Source organism: Rhinolophus sinicus, chromosome 17 (assembly GCF_057876585.1).
Source record: "Rhinolophus sinicus isolate RSI-liver-muscle chromosome 17, RSI-T2T, whole genome shotgun sequence".
NCBI classification, from domain to species: domain Eukaryota; kingdom Metazoa; phylum Chordata; class Mammalia; order Chiroptera; family Rhinolophidae; genus Rhinolophus; species Rhinolophus sinicus.
Window position 1 is genome coordinate 213,462,945 of NC_142517.1, and position 20,624 is coordinate 213,483,568.

The 20,624-nt window shown below is 53.2% G+C and overlaps 1 protein-coding gene across 1 annotated transcript; it reads left to right on the top strand.

Annotated features, from left to right (window-relative positions):
* The first annotated feature begins 1,730 nt into the window (after window positions 1–1,730).
* Window positions 1,731–18,496, top strand: ING5 (inhibitor of growth family member 5). Its single transcript, XM_019719460.3, has 8 exons — window positions 1,731–1,965; window positions 4,198–4,269; window positions 5,945–6,111; window positions 7,201–7,312; window positions 7,478–7,571; window positions 12,871–13,006; window positions 13,207–13,268; window positions 15,077–18,496. The coding sequence occupies exons 1-8, from the start codon at window positions 1,929–1,931 to the stop codon at window positions 15,117–15,119; spliced, it is 723 nt and encodes a 240-aa protein (XP_019575019.1). The 5' UTR covers window positions 1,731–1,928; the 3' UTR covers window positions 15,120–18,496.
* The last annotated feature ends 2,128 nt before the right edge of the window (window positions 18,497–20,624 follow it).

Genomic DNA, 20,624 nt, shown 5'->3' on the forward strand with positions numbered 1-20,624 from the left:
GGATAGTATGACTCACCAGTAAGAAAACAAACAGCCCAACTGAAAAAAAGGGGCAAAAGATCTGAACAGACACCTCCCCAAAGGACAAATACAGATGGCAAATATGCACATGAAAGGTGCCCAACATCATGTTCTCAGGGAAGTGGAAAGAGAATGGGGCACCTCTACATGTCTTGGAATAGCCACAATTCAGGGCAGTGACCACACCAGATGCTGGAGGGGATGTGGAGCAGCAGGAACTCTCAGTCACCTTCCGGAGTGGGGTGTGCAAATGGTGCAGCCACTTGGGAAGACAGTTTGCAGTTTCTTACAGAGCCAAATGTAGTCTTACAGTGTGATTCAGCATTCACACTTCTTGGTATTTACCCAAAGGAATTGAATATTATGTTCAAACAAAAGCCTGTATGAAAGAAACAACATACCAGCTTTATTCATAATTGACAAAACTTGGAAGCAATCAAGATGTCCTTTAGTAGGTGAATGGACAAACTGTGGTCCATTCAGACAATGAAATATTCAGCATTAAGAAGAAAAGAACTATCAAGCCATGAAAAGACAGGGAGGAAACTTAAATGCATATTACTAAGTGACAGGAGCCATACATACTGTGTGAATCCAACTGACATTCTGGAAAAGGCAAATCTATAGGTGTGGGTGGGGGAGGGCAGGGAGAGGGATGGATAGGGGGAGCACAGGAAATTTTGAGGGCAGGGAAACTATTCTGTATGATGCTGTAATGGTGGATGCTTAACTGTATGAGAGTGAACCCTAAAGTAAACTATGGACTTTAGTTAATAATGATGTATCAATATTGTTTCACCCAATTAGTAAATGTACCACACCAATACAAAATACTTATAATAGGGGAAACTCTATAGGTGTGGAGGGAGTATATAGGAACTCTAGCATCTCAATTTTTCTGCAAACCTAACTGCTCTAAAAAATAAAGTCTATTAATTAAAAAAACCTAGCCACTTAAAACAATAAAAAAGGTGGACAGTATTTAAATTACGTATGCGTGTGTGCACGTTTTCTAATCAAGGATTAAATGCAGCCAGAAAAGAATGCACCCAAACTACCACTTGGATTCAAAGGTGAACAAGATTATCACAGTGCTGTACCCTCGGGAGGGGAAACTATAAGTTCTTGTATAGTTTGAATTTTTATAATGAACATACAATTGGCCAAAACACGAAAACGCTTCCATTTTTAAATATTTGGGGTTTAGCGAAGAATTCAGTAAGGGGGGGTACATCTTAATGCATTTTTCCATAATGAAACTACTGCTCATTCATCGGTCAGGGTACGCCACTTGTAGGACCAACTCCCTTAATCTCAGGGGCCAAGGAGGGGGTGTGGTTGCGGGCCCAGACCCCTTCCGACTAATGGCCAGCTGTCCATAATGAGCGGGCAGAGGTCCCGCAGAACCCCTTCTCCGAGGAGCCCTGGGAGCAGCCAGCGCTGAAGAAACGTGTGCGCTGGCCCACACACCGCCTTAAGCCCCACGAACATGTGTCCCGTCTCCCCGTTTTTTTGCGCGCATCCGGTGCACTTCGGGGACCCTCTCGTCCACTGGAACACGTTTGTCACTCTTCGCAGGCACCTACTCTGCGTCCAACCCCATACAGGAGTGGGCGTAGGCTCCCGAGCCACGTGTCAGAGTCGGTCTGCCGAGTGGGCGGGGGCCCGGGGACAGGAGAGCGCCCAGATCTTGCAGTTGCCCCGCGAGGACCCCAGCCCCGCACCCGCGCGACGCCGCGTGCACCCAGCCGACCGGAAAGCAGGGGGCGGTCCCTGCCAGCGACCCGCCGCCGCCGGCCGGCCAATCAGCGCGCAAGCTTCATTAATAGTGAACGCACCGGCCCCGCCCCCTCGCCTATCGCGGCGCCGCCCGCTCGCGCAGACCCAGAGCGCGGCCGCGGAAGAAGATGGCGACCGCCATGTACTTGGAGCACTACCTGGACAGTAAGCGTCCCCCGCGCTCCCTGGGCCGCCGCCCGCGTAGGGCCCTGCCTGCCGTGCCCCGCCGCACGTCAGGACTCGCGCGCGAACCCCGGGGGTCGTGGAGACTACGGGGCTCCCGGGGGCGACGGGGCCGCGCGTGGGGCGGGGCGGGTACGAAGGAGGGGAGCGCGCGCGCGCGCGCGGGGGGGTGTGTGCAGCACGGGGTCCCGCCATCGCGGCCGCGCCAATTCTATATGCGTCATGGCGGGGCGGGCCCAGCGCGGGTGGCCCCGCCCCTTGGACTAGACCCCGCCTTCCTCTGACAGGCCCCGCCCATTTCATCGGGCCCCGCCCCTGTGAGGCCCCACCCTCCTTGGTTCGGGGCCTCATCGGTTTGGCCCCACCGTCTTCCCCAGGCCCCGCCCTCCTTCGATAGCTCCCACCCTCTCCGCATCCACCCCTCCCCGATTAGGCCCCGTCTTCCTCAGCTCGGCCCCGCCCCCACTGCTCAGGTCCAAGAAAGTGATCCCAATTCCCTTGGACTCTTTTGGGGCTCCGTGCCTGGGGTCCCGGGGTTCGCTTCTTGGCTCTGAGCCTCAGCTTGTGCATCTGCAAGACGGGGAGGTGATGCTGGCGTGGAGGGCCTCCCAGGGTGCCTGCCTTTCCGCGGGTGTACTTACCGGGCTCGTTAAGGTGTTCATGGCCAACGTCTCTGAGGCTCCTCCCGCAGGCGTCCTTCTGTTTACCTGTAGCTCAGGATGGACCCTCCTGACCACTCCTCAGCAGATGGTTATGCCCCTCATTTCGCAGAGGCTGAGGTGCTTATCAGGGGCATGCACATTCGGACCCTGGCTGTCATGGCCTGGGGGGATGTTGGGTGGGCTTGGACTGGGTGGCTCTGGATCCCTGTGCTGCACTGGGGATAGTCGTGGTCACTGGGGCCTGGGCGCCCCACCCGAGGCTGCTGAAGGGAGTGAGCCCCTGCTCTGGGGGAGACAGTGGGGATCAGCTTTCCTCGGGGTCGCCCAGTCCTGTCCATTTGTTGTGCTCTGCCTGCCCATCCTGAGCACTTGTAGGGTTAGACTTCCCGCATTGTCACCGAAGAGGCCGGTACCCAGGCAGGAAGTACGGCCAGTTGCCTTCCTGTGCCCCGCTGCCTGCCCAGTGGGCCCTGTGGGAGGGTCTGAGGAACCTGAGTCACATCATGTAGGCACATGCTCACTCCTCGAGCACCTGCTGTGTGCCAGGAAAACAGACACAATCCTCATTTTCCTGACACCTAACTGTCAAATGGGCAGAAGTACTTTTAGAAACTTCACAAGATTAAGGGTCGTGAAGGAGCCCAGCAGACCTTGAGAGCAGGGGATGGCTCTGTCTTGCAGAGGCCTGGGTGGTAGGACAGGGCTAGGAGGTCGGGAAGAGGGGGAGGAGGCTGGGGAGTCCAGGGGCAGGGCTGGGACTTCGTGCGGCTCTCATGGTGAGCTGGGGAGCGCTGGGGCTTTAAGCAGTGGCTTTGAAACATTAGGTTGAGCTTTTAAAATGACCGCTGGCCACTGGCCGGTGGGCAGTGTGGAGGGGGCCGAGATGCAGGAGCCCAGTCAGGGGCTTGTGGAGGCTGTGCAGGCTGGGAGGAGCTTGGCCTGCACTAGGAGGATGGCTGTGCAGGCTAAGCAGCGTGGGGCGAGGTCCTCAGCATGTGCCGTTCAGCATGGCCTGTTTAACTCGAAATGAATTAAACTTGAGCTTAATTAGGAATTCAGTCCCTCAGTGGTACTAGCCCTGCTTCATGCACTCAGTGTCCCCATATGACCAGTGCCCATGTTTTGGGCAGCTCAGAGCACATTTCCATGCTTGCATAAAGTTCTGCCCAACAGCACTGGTCTGTGCTAGCAGTGCACTGGTTTGCAGAGTCAAGGAGTAAACCAAGGAGGACTCCAGGGTTTGGGATGGGCTGGCTGTGGGCAGGGGTTTGGTGTAAAAGACTCACATGGCCACCTTCTCAGCCTCTGCTCATAGCTTATTTCTAAGTTCACCTCCAACTTCTCCAGCTTTGATAACTTCTGAAGTGTAGTGGCCTGTTAGCAGTGTTTGGTACTCACTTGTCCCTACGTAAAAGATTTCTTAATCCTTGTGCTCCCAAACCCTAACAGAAACAGAAGACAAAGTGGGCTTATTATCTCCAGGCTTTAGCTATAAGTTCGAGAGGGCAGGTCTGTGTGCTGCTACTGAGAACTCCATGTCTGTGTGTTTCAGGTATCGAGAACCTTCCCTGTGAACTTCAGAGGAACTTCCAGCTGATGCGAGAGCTGGACCAGAGGACAGAAGGTGGGTTTTGGCCTTCAGTACAGCCAGGGAGAGGTGGCACCAGGTACTGGAGTGGCACTGAGCCACCAGGGGACCCGGTGCAGAGGGGCTGCAGCCTCGCCCTCGGCTGTGGGTGTCGGACGGTGTCTTCGCGAGAGTGCTGATACTTTAAGTCAAGCTTTGTTCCTTGGATTCGCACACATCTTTAAATCACATCTCTATAAGTATCATCCCCTCCTTACATGCAAAATATTTGTGACCTTGTCTTCCCTTTAAAAGAGTTTCTAATTTCAAACTATGTGTGTATAGTTTAAAAAAATTAGTGCTTTTGATCTCTTGATATATAAGTTCCTGTTTCTAAGCCTCACATTTTGCTGCTATTTCTTTTTCTATTAACCTTCAGTTTTAGACTTTGTTCGGTTGTTATGGAAAATGAACTTACTCTGCAGTTGCCCCCACCCACCTCAGGCAGCTCGCCTCCTCTCCCGTCTCCCAGTGAATTTGAGTTGTGTTGGACCAGTGGTGGCAGCTCCATTGGCACCACCTGGTAGGTGGCTTACAGCCGGCCGAGCCACACCACATGCTGAGCTTATGGGATTTTTTTGAGTAACTTTTTCTTGGAGTTCCTAATTGCTTTATGTGTTGGCTTTGTTTTTCACACTCCATACACATCCGTGTTTTCAGTGCGTCTGCTGCACCAGGTTCACCGCTGGGTCTGTGCTCACTCCGCACAGAGACCTCCCCAGGGGCCTGTTGTTCTGCAGGTCCACCCGGGCTGCTCGTTTCGGGCCTGCACAGGCATGGCCCTGGGTGTTCACAGCCTCCCCTTTGTTTCTTTTCTGTCTAGACCCTGTTTCCTGGGTCCTAAACATCCTCTTTCTTGTTTTGAAGGATCCTTATCTCTGGTCGCCTCCTGAGAAAGGGTGTATGGGATTGCATGTCTGAAAATGTGTGTGTCCTAGCCTCATATTCGATTAACCATTTGGCCAGCCAACAGCCATTCCCCAGCACCTGACAGGCATTCTGCATTGGCTCCTAGCTTCCGTTGCTGCTGAGACATCGGAGGCCATTGGGAGCCCTCCCCTCTATGTATGTGATGTTTTCCCTGCTTTGAAGTTCTGGGCTGCCCTTAGCCCTGAGATGTTACATTTTGTGGAGGTGAGCGTGGGTAATTTTCATTCTGTTTTCCTTGTTGGAACAGCTGGTTTTTCACTTAAGGTGCAGCACCCTTACTAGCGAACACGGATTTCTGTTATTATGAAATACAGCATTTACATCCGAAATAAGCATGAACATTTAGAAATTGCTTAGCAAATATCACCCAGTGAGCCTCTCCACCTCTAGCATCTGGAAACCTGTGTGACCCCTGGCGGCTGCCACCCTGACTTTCCACCTACGGTAGTCGCTTCCCCACCTCTAAACCAAAGAGCTAAGCATTGTATGTGTTCTGCCCATGCTTTATTCTTTAAACAGGGACTCTTGACAATCAGGGAGTGCACGGTGCGCATTCTCTGGGAGAGCAGTCATATGCTGGCACCATCCTGGGCACGTCGTCCTGGTCGCAGTGTATGCACAGCTCCGTGTGTGCACGGTCTCTTCTTTGCTGAAACTTGGTATTGTGAGGCCTTGTTTGTCACCATGCTGGCGAGCGTGTGTGATGCGTGGGGTGGGCCTAACCTCACCGTTTCTGTCCCAGACAAGAAGGCAGAGATCGACGTGCTGGCTGCGGAGTATGTTTCCACGGTGAAGACACTGTCCCCGGAGCAGCGCGTGGCACACCTGCAGCGCATCCAGGGCGCCTACACCAGGTGCAAGGAGTACAGCGACGACAAGGTGCAGCTGGCCATGCAGACCTACGAGATGGTGAGCAGCGTGGAGGCGCAGGCCACTCAGGCTCGGGCAGAGCGATGCTTCCAGAGGAAGCACAAATCGGGGTGTCCTTCACCCGGGACCGCTACCACGTCTTGTTTCCTATGCCTGCTGGCTTGTGTACTTGGCTGGGGAGACCATCCGTTTTGATCCATTGTATCTGTGTTTTAACCCTTTCGGTCAGCTTTAGGAAGAGTCCTAGGATTGCTTATGTCCTGTTTCCTCTCAAGTAAACTTCACGCAGCTCACGCGGGGCACGTGAGGTCGTATGGCCAAGCTCTGCTGGCCTCCCGGCGGTCACCTGACTAATGCCCTTCCCCACCTCCCCAATAAAACCACAGTGGTATTTTCAAAACCTGAATTAAGTTGTATTCGAGAAAGGATGCTCTAGAAGGAGACCCCCAAAGTGCTGCATCTTTAGAGTAAGCAGCCTGTTTTCTAAAGAGTTAGGTCCAATCAGTTGTCGGTAAGTCAGATTTTATCTCTGAAGCATAATGAACTTAAGATTGTAGTTCATTTCCAGACACGGAAGGGTGTTGTCACTCCTCCCTTGTGGCTGTGACTTGGGGATGGGTCGGTTGCCAGGAGTCCCCGGGTCAGGGAGTGCGTGGTGCTGCTCCCTCATAGATGTCCCTCCCCCAGGAGCAGTCGTGCTTGCCCTGGCCCATTGCGCTGACCATATCGCTTTCTTTCTTTCTTCCAGGTCACCCTGTGCCTAAAGCACTAGAGTAATTGTCTGTTTTCCTTTTTTGGGGTTTTTCTGGTTAAGAACCCATCCGTTCCTCAGCTTTTTAAATTAGGACTCGACATGAAATGCCCTCGCCCCCTTCCATTGCCCCTCGCTAGTCTGTGTCTCACTGCTTCCTCCGTGGTTCTTCCTGAGTAGAGTTTATTCTGTTGGGGTACCAGAGAAGACCCTTGCCTACATTGTGAAATCGTGGCCTCGTCTTAGCAGAGCTTTTTTTAATAGAAGACTCAGTTAAAGGGCAATAGAATGCTTGTCGGCTGGCCTGCAGTGTGTTTGTGACTCCTGAGGTCTTTGCTTTCGTTTTTAAGTAAGACTTGGAGCATCCTTGTGTGCAGGTGGACAAGCACATTCGAAGGCTCGACGCAGACCTGGCGCGCTTCGAAGCAGACCTCAAGGACAAGATGGAGGGCAGTGACTTTGAAAGCTCTGGAGGAAGAGGGTTAAAAAGCAAGTCTTAATTTTTCCTTATTTTGTTACTTTTAACTCGAGAGTTTCAAAGAATTTTGTCTGATAATTGTATTAGGAACAGTACGGTAAATATCATATTTGAGTAAATCTAGTCCGGCTTTAGTGAATTCTGTGAAAATAATTGCAGTCTTTCTTGTCTTCCAGAAGGTCGAGGTCAGAAGGAAAAGAAAGGCTCCCGGGGCCGAGGCCGCAGGGCCTCAGAAGAAGACACTCCAAAGAAGAAGAAGCACAAAGGAGGGTGAGAGGCTGTTTTTCTTTTCTCTTTCCCCCAGACGCCATTAGTGTTTGTCAGGGTCTAGAACACCAGTGACAGCCACCCCTGAGGAAGTGCTGTAGTTCTCCGGGCTGTACGGGTGTTGGTCTGTCAGTCCTCACAGCAGCCCGATGTGAGCAGCGTTGTCACCGGTGGCTCCCAGGGAGGGCACCTGCCCGAGCTTGACAGCCAGTGTGCGGGAGCGGCGGGTTTGCCCCACAACTCGTTCTCTGAGCCCCTGTGTGTCCTGCCTCTCGAGTGACACAACAGTGTGTGACAGTTCAAGCTAAGCCATTCTTTAGTAGCTGACTATATATCTGTTGATCGTTTCATATATAAATATATTTTTTGTACATATTATTAAATTGTGTGACTACGTTTATTAAATACACATGTCATTTAACTTAAACTTGAGAATGTTTCATTTAAAGCCTTCTCCTACCTACTCCCCACTCCCAGGTACTGTAGTGTTGTTTCCCAGAAGTGGTATTTAGACTGAAGAGAAAATGGTAGAATGCCGGGTGACTTCTGTTTAGACGATTCTGACAGTTATGGGGAGAGGTCAGAAGAGTTAGTTCTTGACAAAAAGGGAAAGGTTTTGGTTATAAAACCCGGTGTTTAAACTTTCATCTTTTAAAACACGCACATGGCAGCTTTTGCATTGTGAAACAGCACCCAGACACAGACCAGCACACAGAACAGGCGGGCAGTTTAATGAAGCGCTGTGAGAGGCACGGCCTGGTCAGTCTGACTGCTGCCCGGAGCCTTTCATGTACCCGTTGAAACCATGACTTCCCCCTGCCCCAAGTAGGCACCGTCCTCAGTTATCCATTGTGTGTTCCTATTCTTTCTTCCTAGTTCTGTCTCCCATGTGTGCATTCCTGAACCTTTGAGATTTGAGATTTATTTTATTAAGGAATAATTGACATACACTGAGACGTCCTCTTTTGCAGATGTCCTCATGGTTTGATGCTCTAATTCAATTTCTTTACAGTTATGGAACTATTCCTGCTTTCTGTTTCTTCTTGAGTCAGTTTTGGTAATCTGTGTCTTTCAAGTATTTGTTCTTTCTTATAAGTTGTCTGATTTATTGACATCAAGTTGTTTATAATATTACATTATCCTTCTGATGTTGTAGGATCTGTACAGATGCCCGCTCTTTTGGGCCTGGTAATTTATGTCTTCTTTCATTTTGTGTCGATCTTTTCAGAGAACTAGCTTTCGGTTTCATTGAATTTTTTTTTTTCACTCTGTTTTCTATTGCATTTATTTCTGCTCTTATTATTTCTTTCCTACTATTTAACTTGAATTTACTTTGCTTTTTTTCCTCTAGCTTTTTAAGGTAAAAGTAGCTTAGATCATTGATTTTCTCACCTTCTTTCTTTTGTAAATATTTAAAGCTATAAATTTCCTTCTAATTTCTGTTTTACTGCATCCCATGAATTTAGATAAGTTGTATTTTTATTTTTATTCCGTTCAGAATATTTTAAAATTCCCTTTGTGGTTTTTCATTAACCCACAGCTTATGTAGAAGTATGTTTCTCAGTTTCCAGGTAATTCGGATTTTTCCATGTAGTTTTCTGATTTCAATTTCCATTTTAATTTTGCAGTGATCAGAGAATGTTCTATAGTTGAAATCCTCTGCAATCGACTGAGTTTGAGTTGTGTTATGGTTTACGGTCTGTCTTGCTGAATGTTCATATGCACTTGAAAAGAATGTATGTTTTTCTGTTGTTGGGTGGAAAACATTGAGTGTGCTTTAAATGTCCGTTTGATAGCGTGGTTGGTAGTGTTGTCCCAGTCTTCTGTATCCTTAACTGATACTCTGTTTAGTTCTATAAATTTTTGAAAGAGGATTGTTGAAATTTCCAGTTCTAGTTATGGACTTGTCTATTCTCCTTTCTGTTCAGTTTGCTTTTGCTGCATCTATCTTGAAGCTTTGTTATTTGGTTCTACATATACATTTAATTTTTTGAAAAATAATCGACTCCTTTATCACTATGAAATTTATTTATTTCATTATTCCTTCTAATATTCTTTGTTTTGGAGTCTACTTTGTCTGATATTACTATAGCCCCTCCAGCTGTCCAGATGATGAGTTTTTGCATGGTGTCTCTTTTTCCTTTTTCATCCTTTTATGTTCAAACCGTTTATGCCTGGAGGGCAGTCAGTGCTTTGGCCATGTTTACCTTCTTTCCCGCCTCCTGTCCATGCTGCTTCCACAGTCTGCGGAGGTCTGGGAGTGCGGGCTGGCCAAGTCGGAGGTAGGCCCTTTCCCCGAGGACATGACAGGGATCTCACTCTGCCTTTCCATCACCCTGCAGCCTCTGCGTGGTCCCTGGGTTCAGTAAATGCACTGTGGGGTCCAGCCACCATGCGTGCAGGGTCTTGACGTGTCAGTGCCGCCGGCTAAGCCCAGGACATGCAGGGCCTGCTCGCTCCCTCGCTGCTGTCCCGCTCCACCCTAGGGCTCCCAGCCCATCACTCCTCAGTCTTCCACTGTCTTTAAAGTGTGGTTTTAGCAATTTGTTGGGTTTCTTTTTGAACTCGTGGTGGCAGCTGTGTTCCCAGTCGTCCTGCCCAGGACCTGAAGGCAGTCTGGGCCTTGTCTGGGGAGGAGCAGGCATTCTCATTTGTCTGTTCCTCACCTGAGGTCACTCCCAGAGGGGACAAGACAGGATGTGTGCCTGGCTGTGCCTCAGATCTCAGTGATGACCCACACCACATGTGTCACAGCCGTCCCCGCTGGCACGCTTGACATGGCTGGGGCACGCAGCTATTTCTAACAGCCGTGCCAGTGTGCGTGTTGGTGAGTGCTGTCTAACGGCGCTGAGGGGCGGTGGCTGCCCCAGTGCCGATGATAGGGGGAGACGTTTGTGTTATGGTCAGTGGGTCGGGCTGCATCTGGCATATTGGTGTGAATCCATTTCCTGTCCACGGCCACCCTGAGTCGTGGTGCTGTTACTGTCATTTTGCAGATGTTGAACAGCCAGAGATGGGCTGAAGCAAGGGGTACATGAGATGCTGAGGTCTGTCCTGAGACTGTCCCGCCACCCAACCTCGGCGGCTCGAGAACGCAAGGGCAATACGGGGTCAGATGGGTGACTTGAGCGACAACCGATGGGCTCACCCTGGATCCTGTGGGATACCGGGTGGCACAGCTCCAAGGATGCAGTCCTGAGATGTGCGTGGGGAGCCCACTCTGTCCCTGGGTCTGGAGCTCTCACACACTCCTGTGTCCCGTGAGCACAGTGGCTTCACAGTGTGTGGTGTGTTACAGGTTCTGTCTTCCCTGGTGGGAGATTCTGAAGGGCGTGCCCGGGCTGGCAGGGGCTTTCCTAGTGTGGCATGTTGCAGATGTCCTCCTTCTCTGTCTGCGGAGCCCCAAGCTGTGGCTGCCCGGACACACGGTCGCAGCCTGAGGAACTTGCCTGGCAGTGCCGCTCTCTGGCAAGGCAGGGCCTGCATGTGGACACGGGACAGTTCCTCTTGTAGCCCCTGAATCTCAAAGCTACCTGAAGTGTTTGGGAGGGGTCTCCTGGCACTGCCTGGTGAGGGATGCCTGCCATGTTCAGGGAAATTAGCCCAATAGGGCCACAACAAGTAGTGCAGATGGTAAGGTCACCCGGCCTGCCCGAGGGACAAGCATGGCAAGCAGGAAAGGCCCTCGTGAGCTCAGCCTGCTCGTGACATCCTGGTGCTTCCCTCTGGAGGTAGCAGCAGCACCCACCACCCCTGGAGGGACACCACCTTGGAGCCCCCTAGGTGAGACTGGAGAGTAGGTGATGCAGGAGCGATCCCCAGTCTGAGTGGTGTCCTTGCCAGGTGGTCCCTTGGCCCCAGCAGCCTCTCCTGCTGCCACCCTGAACCCAGGGTGACAGGCATGAGTCAATTGGCAGCTGAAACGAAGTCAGTGGTGAAGCATGGAGAGCAGCACAGCGTTCTGTGTACAGTGTGACTGTTAGAGGGTTTGCCTGATCACCCTCAGCATGTGCACCTGGGAGGCAGGACAGAGCCAGCGGGTGGGTGAGACAGTCTCAGCCACGGTGAGAAATCTAGGTTTCAGCGGTGGCAAGGAACCAATGCCCTAGCCTGAGGATGACTGTGACTGTTGCCTGGAGCAGTGGTACAGCACATGGATAGGGCACTTGTGACACTGACAGTTTTCAGATATAAAGAGAAAGTCCTGTCTGTCCTCAGAGACAGAGCAGAGGGAAGAGACTCAGATTGGCCTGGAGCCCTCACAGGCAGCACTCCTGCCGGGGGTGTGGGGGGGCACGAATGGGGGGCAACATGTTTGCTGGGACCGCGTGGCAGCCTGGGGGCAGTATGAGGCCTGGGACATGACCGCAAACCTGCACGACCTTTCTCAACAGGTCGATGGAAAAGGAGGGGGCGATTCCCTTTGGAAACAGACTCTCCTCATGTTACTCTTGTCATGATATTTGAGTTGTCCTGCCGGCCACTGTTGCTTACTTTCCCTTTACCACGTGTGTTCTTGGTTTTGGGGGATGGTCAGAAGATTTCCTCTCTGTACTGATAGGACTGTACTGTCGAAGGTGGCCTGCAGCTTTATTTGAAAAATACTGAAACACATAAAAAGTCGATGCCCCAGTCCCTTCCGTTTAACAGGTGAACGTCCGTTGCCACTGTCCCACCTGTTTGCGGCCCGGAGGGGCATGTAGGCATGGTGGGATCCTGGCTTCGCCACTGGTTAGGGGCGCTGAGGGGTGGATGGCGACAGACCTGCTTCACTGGGGTGGGCAGGGAGGGTGGTTGCAGTCAGAAGTGTCCCCGGTGATGGGTGGGTGGTGGTGGGTTTGGGAATGTGAGGGGAGCTGATGGGTTCTGTGGGTTTTGGGGTGAATGAAGGTGCCCGTGGGGATGTGTGGTGGGAACATGCCAGCCTTTCTCATGGGAGGGACCAGGAGAGAGCTGGTGAAGGCAGGGCCATTCAAACACCTGGACCCGTCTTGGGTGGGATCCAGACAGGGTTCTCGGGCGTCACTGGTGGTGACATGTTCCAGAGGGGGAGAGGGCCGCCAGGAGGCCGAGGAGGGTCAACCTGGGGCTGGGGGAGGGAGCCCTAGGAGCAGGTCCTGTCCAGGTGAAGGGACCAAGACAGGATGGATGCATGTCCCTAGAGTGGTCCTGGACTCCAGGCTGTGAGGTGAGTGGTTTTCCCTTTGCAGCCTGTCAGCGTCGCTGCCCCTCTGCCCTTACCTGGCACTGTGGGAGGCGGCGTGTCCCCACCCATCTGCTCACTGCGGCCGTCTCCCCCCAGGTCTGAGTTCACCGACACCATCCTGTCTGTGCATCCCTCTGACGTGCTGGACATGCCCGTGGACCCGAACGAGCCCACCTACTGCCTGTGCCACCAGGTGTCCTATGGGGAGATGATAGGCTGTGACAATCCAGACGTGAGTGTCGGGGCACGGCGAGGCGGGTGTTGCCGCAGGACGTGGGGCCTTGAGATGGGGGTCCTGGACACTGGCGTCCACTGTGGGCCCTCGGGCGAGGTCTTGTGCCAGGTGGGGGTGGGGGAGGTGGTTGTCTGTTTCTGGGTCTGGCACACAGAACAGCAGAGCGCTGACTGCCGGCTGTCCCCTCTGCTTTGCAGTGTCCCATCGAGTGGTTTCACTTCGCCTGTGTGGACCTGACCACGAAACCCAAAGGAAAATGGTTAGTATGGGGTGCTGCTCTGTCTCCTCCTGCCCACCAGGCATCCTGCCTGCGTTGGCTTCCCTCAAGAACGGGTGGGAGGCTGGGACCCCTGGCACTCTTGGTATGGCTGTGGGGACCAGGCCATTGTCACACATTGGTCCTGGGTCTCCAGGCCAACCTGGCAGAGGGACTTCTGCTGCCCACCTCACCCGGGTGTGTGTCTTTTATTATATTTGCATAATACTTAAGATGTTTCTGTTGTTGTGAAGAAGGGCCATTCTGGGCTTTTGGATGAGGTCCAGATAATCCTAAGTACAAACGAGACATGGGGGTTCTTTTCCCCTGGGGAAGCTTCCAGGGGCGCTTAGCAGCACAGCATGAAAGGTGGGACCAGGGTGGGCATGCCGTCTGGTCGGAAGCCAGCTCCTCCTGTTCTTGATCCTGGATTCAGTTGTTCCTAAGATTTCACTTAAATAAAAACCTGGTTTGTTTACTTGTGTTAAAAATGTATATATGTTCTAAACTGAAAAATTAGACGTGTTGCCGTCCTTGTTTGTGTGTGTGGGATGCCTCTGCTTGTGTGCAGACGGGGATCAGACACCCCAAAGGGCAGTCTGCGTTATCCTGGTCCTCAGCAGCCAACAGCAAGGCGGGGCGCCCCCGTGTCTTGCACCGGGATCTGTGGGGCATCTAAGAAGTGAGTGACACAGCAGGCCCCGACAGTGCTCAGTGGCATGGGTGACGGGACCATGATACGGCCGTGAGCGGGGCCCTGGCAGGCAGAGCTGCAGAGCTGGGCGGCCCGCCAGGCTGAGGAAGACGCCCTGCCAGGCACGCTCCGTCAGTGATGGGGGGCTCCTGCGTCGACAGATGGACACGAGGCAGAGAGGTTTGATTTGAGTTTGGTTTTGGACGTGCTGGCTGTGGGTTGTTTGCAGGACTTCGGCTGGAAGAGTCTAGCAGGCATTGGAAAATAGCTTTGCCTCGGAGGAGCGGGGGGGCTGTGTCAGCCCAGCCGCCCTGCGTGGAACAGGCAGGTTAGATGGAGCCGGGGAGGCAGGCTGGGGCCCCCTCCTGGCTGTGTTAGTCCTGGTTTCTTTGTGGTCTTTTTAGAGATCCGCACGTGCTCAGGCTTCTTCCCTGTCAGTGAGATGGAAGCTCACGGCCATGTTCTCGCCTTGCGGGATTGTGATGCTGGGAGAGTGTTGCTTTTGTCTGGGGCTCGGCTGGGATAGGCAGGGGCAGGGACGAGCTCAGTCACTCCCACATCAGCTGCCTCCTTCCAGGGAGCTCAAGAGGGCTGAAGGGGAAAGCAGCATGGCATGTCCCCTTATCACTGGCTGCCACGGTCCAGGAGTGCCTGAGAGAACCCTTGATCGAAGGCTCTGGGACTTGCTTGCCCAGGGCCACCAGGGAGCACATGTTAGTGTGCAGCTTCCTGGCCAGTCAGACTTGCAGGGCGGGCCTGGGAGGCTATGGGGCTGCCTGGTGCAGCATGCACGCCCTCCCCAGCCTGCATCTTGGGATTGTCTCCAGTTTGATCACTGCTGACCCTGTTATGGCACAGGGAAGAGCTCTTACCTTGATCAGGAGGAAAGCAGTCGCGCTGATTGATTTGTATGTCTCAACTTCAAAGCAGATGAGCTAGACTTGCAGTGTGTTCAGGAGCTTTTCCCAACAGGAGAGCTTTGTGTTTGTGCGTCTTTTCTGGTGCTGTCTCACCAGTGTCCAGCTGTCCTGGGAGACCTGGGGACATGGGCTCTGGGCCTCCCGAGTGCTGGCATGAGGGGTACAAAGGGCCAATTGCTGTGCCTTTCTTGTCACAGGTTCTGTCCCCGATGCGTTCAGGAAAGGAGGAAGAAGAAGTAAGGAAGAGGTTGACGCCTGGGCCAGAAGAGCAAGTTAACACACTCCTTCATTCACGTTGCAATATTTTGTCTTCATTTTAAAACTACCTTGTTTCGAATGACATTTAATAACTCGATGGCCAGTTGTAATTCTGGATACTTCCTAAAACAAACAAGAACCCACCTGAGCCCTGTTTGCACAGAGGAGCGATCTCATCGGGACTTGCCACAGTGACTTTATTGTTGTGACTTTTCGTACAGACCCCTGCACTGAGCACAGCAGTCCCACGAGGAGCTCGAGGGACTCCATGGGTATGTGCGTGGGGAGTGCTGGGTGCACTGGGATGTCCAGCCTGGTGCATATACTGCCATCACTTTGCAGCTAGAGGTGTGAGCCTCGTGTGGTCTGTATTCCCTGGGCTGCTCCCTTACAGCCCAGCACCACTGTGAGCGCATCTGTCCTCACCGAGGGGCGGTGCCCGGGGGCACCCTCCCACCTCAGCTCTGCCTCGCAGTGACCACCTTTGCCATCTGGACTGTTTCCCTCCCTGAGGGTTTTGCCTTCTAGGTGAACACTCTGGAGTGGCAGACGGCCGTTGGTACCACGACCAGCACCAATAAGAGCCGGCGTGACAGATGGGCTGAGGCTCTGTTTCTCTGGGATTCCAGACGTTTTTACTGTGAAGATGAGGTTGTTGTAATAGCAGGAAGATAGTGGGTCCAGGCTGCTCAGAGACAATCTTAAAGCTGTTTGTGTTGTGCACTGGGTCAGCAGCTTACACTGGGAGGGCGGCAGTGATGTGACGTGACGTGTGTGTTTCTTGTGCCGCAGTCGCAGTTCTGCAATGAAGTTGAGGAACCAGAGTGTACCTCCTGTCTAATCAGCATTCACCAAGCTGATTCTGAGCTGTCTTTTGGATAATAGTTGGGGGACATTGCATACATTTGGGGTGTTAGGATTCACTTGTGGTGGTGCCTCTGGTGTGACTGTCGGGAGCGCCCCTGGACTCTGCGAGGCCCCATGATTTGGAGAAGTGAGGATTCCTGAAGAAAGACGGGAACTGTCTGTCCTCATGTCCTGGTGCAGCGTGGAATCAGATGTGAAATGCCCAGAAGAATAGCGTTCTCTTTGTGAGGAATGAGCCACCTGCTTCCTTCTGATGGGCTCGTTTACTGTATCCTTCTCTCCTACTTCCTCGTCTTTCACCCAGGAGAGGAAATATGGCAGAGAGGAGCTCGTGAAGCTGTGTCTGGGACACACTGCCCCGCAAATGAGTTAATATTCGGCAATGACAGCGGGATGTCAGAGGGCAGCCAGGGTCCGGCTGGAACATGTGTCTGTGGTTCTCAGCAGGTCTTAGTCCGCACTGGACATGTCTGGATTGCTGTCCTTTCTGGAGTGAGCCCAGGGAGTGGAACTTGTTCCCAGATAACTGCGGGGGGCTTAGTTCACCATGTGGGACCCTTCTAGTCTTGGGCTGGGTGGTTAGGATAGGGGCTCCGCAGCTGCTATGGCCTGTCCCCGGTGGGTCCCCAGGCCTGATGAGCGTTTTCATAACCGATGCCTTCCTGCTGCTCAGGAAGGAGGGATGGGGGCGGCCTCAGAATGAGCACCCGCCAGCACACCCGGTCTCAGCCACGCCAGGAACAAGGCATGCTGCTGGTATTTAGTAACTTAGTTCTGTGTTAACACAGGTGTAAAGCGATCGTGGGGAATTAATTGTGGAAAAATGTTTTCTTCCCTCTTTAACCAGTTTTTATGGACAAGATAGGTAAGTAATAGTAAGTTTGTGATGATTCTGTAGAAACTGATTTAATGTTTGCACTTCATCTGTGAATACTTCACACCCATGTCGCCATGGAGAAACAGTGGTGTTTGTAGATGGAGGTTGGTGGATGGTTAGTCTGCTTGTCGTCACCTGGTTACCTGAGGCCTCATTCATTTCTCAGGAAAGATGGCCGACTTCTGTGTCTTAGGCTTTTATTTAAAGTTCGATGTCATCCTGCTTGCCACTGTAACATCCCATGTGTCGACCTTTTTAAGTTTCTGTGCTTGTCTGTTTCTAGTGTGTATTTTTGCCAGTTAGAACGGTATCACCAAAGTCACACGTGTGCAGCTCTGAAGGAGACAGAAACCATGAGCAGAAATGAAGTCCCCCTCGGATGACGTTTGCACGATGATCGCATGCCTTCCCGACCATTAATACCATCTAGGAGTCAGGAAGACTTGAGGGTTGTCTGGCAGGGAGAAAATGTGCCACCTGGCCTGGCTTCAGCCCACACTGCTTGCACCGCCCGAGCGTTGTTCCACATGGTCTGGCCGCCCTGTCCAGGGGGTGTGATTCAGGCCAGACCCCCCGTCTGCCAGGCCTCATACCTGATCCTGGGGCGGCTGTGGACCCAGCCTCATCCCTCAGGTTGAGGGGGTCAGTGTCGGCCCAGCGGTCCCCCTGGCAACCGTGTGAGCCCAGGCTGCCGGCCCTCTGCGTCTGTGGGCTTTACTTGTAAGAGAAGTGTCATGTTCCAAGGACAAGCAGAACCATTTTCCTTGTCCTAAGTGTATGTCATCAGCCTCCAGTTCTCCAGCTGGAGGACACATGCTGCACTAATAGAAACAGTTCGTTAGCTGAGCCCCTGCATCTGTGGCTGTGCTAGTGGAGCTGTTGGCTGGGCAGAGGCCTGAGTGACTGTCCCGAAAATGCAGGCTGGGGTCCCCGGGCAGGTGTCTGTCCCCACTGTGCAGGCTGGGGTCCCCGGGCAGGTGGACGTGAGACTGATACAGGCCAGGGCCAGGAGAGCCAGTGGCTTCTGGTCTGCCCAGGGCAGCAAACGCCCAACACAGCTGTGTGCACCTGTAGCAGTGGGGTGTTCTGAGAAGCATGGGACAAGTCCAGCCGTGTGTCAGTGCTGTTCCAGACGGCTACACTGCACTGGGCCTCCTGCCCTGTCCCTTGGCAGAGGCTGCTCAAGCAATAACGTCCACAGAGCAGCTTCCCCACATGCCACAGCCAAGGCCTGCCCCATCACAGGACATTTCTGGTCATTGCAGAGCTAAGGTTTCCTCAATTTTTAGTGAATAGTGATTCCTGTCCTGAGAGGAATTTTAAAATGGGAAGTCTAAGAAAAATGTCCTCATTCAGGAGACAGTCCTATGAAGTTTCTTCCTACGTATGTATTTTGTGGTGTTCACCTTTACCACATTTCATCCAAAAAGATGATGCAGCTTTAACATGAATGTTACATTTTATTTTCAAGGAATTATCTATGTTCCCTTTGTAAAGGAAAGATAATATTGTAAATCTTTTTATTAAATAATGTAAAGATGTATATCTGTATTTTTGGATCATGTTATAGATTATGGATATATTGTTTAATAAATAAAGTATTTTTTGGAACAAACGTTAGAGAATGCATCATTTGGGGGATGCAAAAACTCCAGCGTTGCGGCCAGTGGTGGTCAGCGTGTCCTGGGGTGAATTGTGAAGAGGATGTGCGGTGAGCTGCAGGAGAATGCTTTGCTGGCCATGGGCTGCATGGGGCCCTGGGCCTCACCTTGCTCAGTGGCGAGCTCTGGCCCTCAGCTGTGTCATAGTGTCAGAAGTTGGTTCCCAAGCTCACAAGGACGGCATAGATGAGCACGCTGGGGTCGCTTTATGGATGTGTCAAGTGCCTTCCAAGACTGGCATGGCTGTCAAGACCCCTTTGGAGTCTAAATAGTTCTCAGGATGTTTCCTTGAGAGGGTTAATGATCAGGGTCCAGAAACCCAATGAGGTCACCACAATGGAGCGGCTCAGCCTCACCCATTTTCCACATGAAAACCATTCATGGACCTGGAGTCCACCACGGCACCTGCGGCAATTTGTGTGGGTGACTGCCTGGGAAAGGAAACGCCAGCTGTATTGGAGTGGGGGTGGTCAGCTTCACTGGTTCTGAATTGCTGCCAATCCCCACAGGTGCAAGATGCCGCTGGTCTACTAGATAGCGAGGGCGTATGGCAGGCAGGCTGGTGGGAAGTGACATTTGTCTGGTTATCTTCCCAGTGCCGGCCTGTGTCACTGAATAGGCCTGACAACTGGTACCATTCCCACAGTGACTGACTCATGGGGCAAGGCTCATTAAGGCAGGAGGGGCCATGTGGAAGTCTGGTTTGTCCTCTCCCCGCCTCCCCCCAGAACAGTGATGCAAAGGCAAACTGCATCCTTGACAGGGATGCACAGTAGGGTGTACTGAACACCCCCAGTTCACCTGCGTGAAGACAGTGTACTGAGGACTGGTCTGGTGACGATTCTGGCTGGTGCACTGTTACCAGAGGAAATTGGCATTCAGTGAGTGGCCTGACAAGGACCCATTTGTTCTTGGCAAAGCCACCAGTGCACCTTCAGTCTGCTTCAGGGCTGTGTGGATGCTCTTGCTCTCTGTAGTCATGGGGCCCAGAGTACCCCTCCCGTCTGCTTTGCTGACGACACACGGAACTGGGTGAGCATACAAGCACTGGCCATGCCTCAGTAGGACCCATGGAGCCAGACAGGGAGGTGACCCCTGCTCCAGTTCCAGGTACTGTGTCAGGAAGGTGGAAGCAGTGTCACTGACAGTTCTGGGTACTGGAGGGCTGAGGTAAAGTGACTGCAGAAGCAGCTACCACCCCTAAACCGGGGCCAAGGCAGGAAGCTGTCGTTTCTGCATCTGGCATTTTGCGGGAGGGGCGCTGAGTGGGACTGCGAGCTTCGAGGAGGGCTGGCTTTGGGAGGGTGCCCTGCGGGGTGGGATTCAGCCCATGGTAGCAGGTGGTACCTGCCTGGCCCTGGTGCCCCATGGAACTGGGACTGAGACGCCTGCGACACCCCTGAGGGAATGGGACAACGCCAGGAACTGGCACCAGGGCCATGGGGTGAGGGCCATCACTGCAGTGATGTCACAGGAATATCCATTAGGCCACAAGTTTCCTTCGTCCCCTGACCTTGTCCCTCCCACGTGCCCCAGGGGGCAGAGGCCAAGGGCACGCTGGGGCTGAGGGTGGAGCCTAACCCCCTCTGAGGTCCTCTGGCTGGATTTCCTGCCAAGGCCTTTGATCAGGACAGTGTTGTGGCTGCTCTCAGCTCTGGGAGCTTCCTGGGGTGCTGCCTTCAAAGCACACCAACCTGCATGGGTGTCTGCCCTTTGGCAGGAGCGGGGACCAGCGCACCGGTGCTCTGAAAGCCAGTCTCCTGGGGGGACCAGAGACCCCTACGGGGACAGAGGCCCCTGGGGGGCAGGAATCCCTGGGGGAGCGAATCCCCTAGGGGGCTAGCCAGAGACCTCTCGGCCCGCAGGAGGGAGTGGGCCTTTACCCTTTCAGGCCCGTCGGGGAGGGGGTGCGAGGATGTGCTGAGACTCCTGCAGGGCGGAACGGGCCATGGCCGGCTGTCCCCGCAGGGGACCGTGAACCGCGCGGCGCGCCCGGGAGCACGGGGCCCGCTTTGGGGCTGGAAGCGGGGCCCGGGGCCTGGGGGGCGGGGCCCGGGAGTGCGGGGCGGGACCAGGGATGTG

Excerpts from the sequence above, each read along its gene's own strand:
- ING5 (XM_019719460.3), top strand. The coding sequence starts at position 1,929 with ATGGCGACCGCCATGTACTTGGAGCACTACCTGGACA. Across the intron at positions 4,270-5,944 it reads GCTGGACCAGAGGACAGAAG|ACAAGAAGGCAGAGATCGAC; the intron begins GTGGGTTTTGGC and ends TTTCTGTCCCAG. Across the intron at positions 13,007-13,206 it reads TAGGCTGTGACAATCCAGAC|TGTCCCATCGAGTGGTTTCA; the intron begins GTGAGTGTCGGG and ends TCTGCTTTGCAG.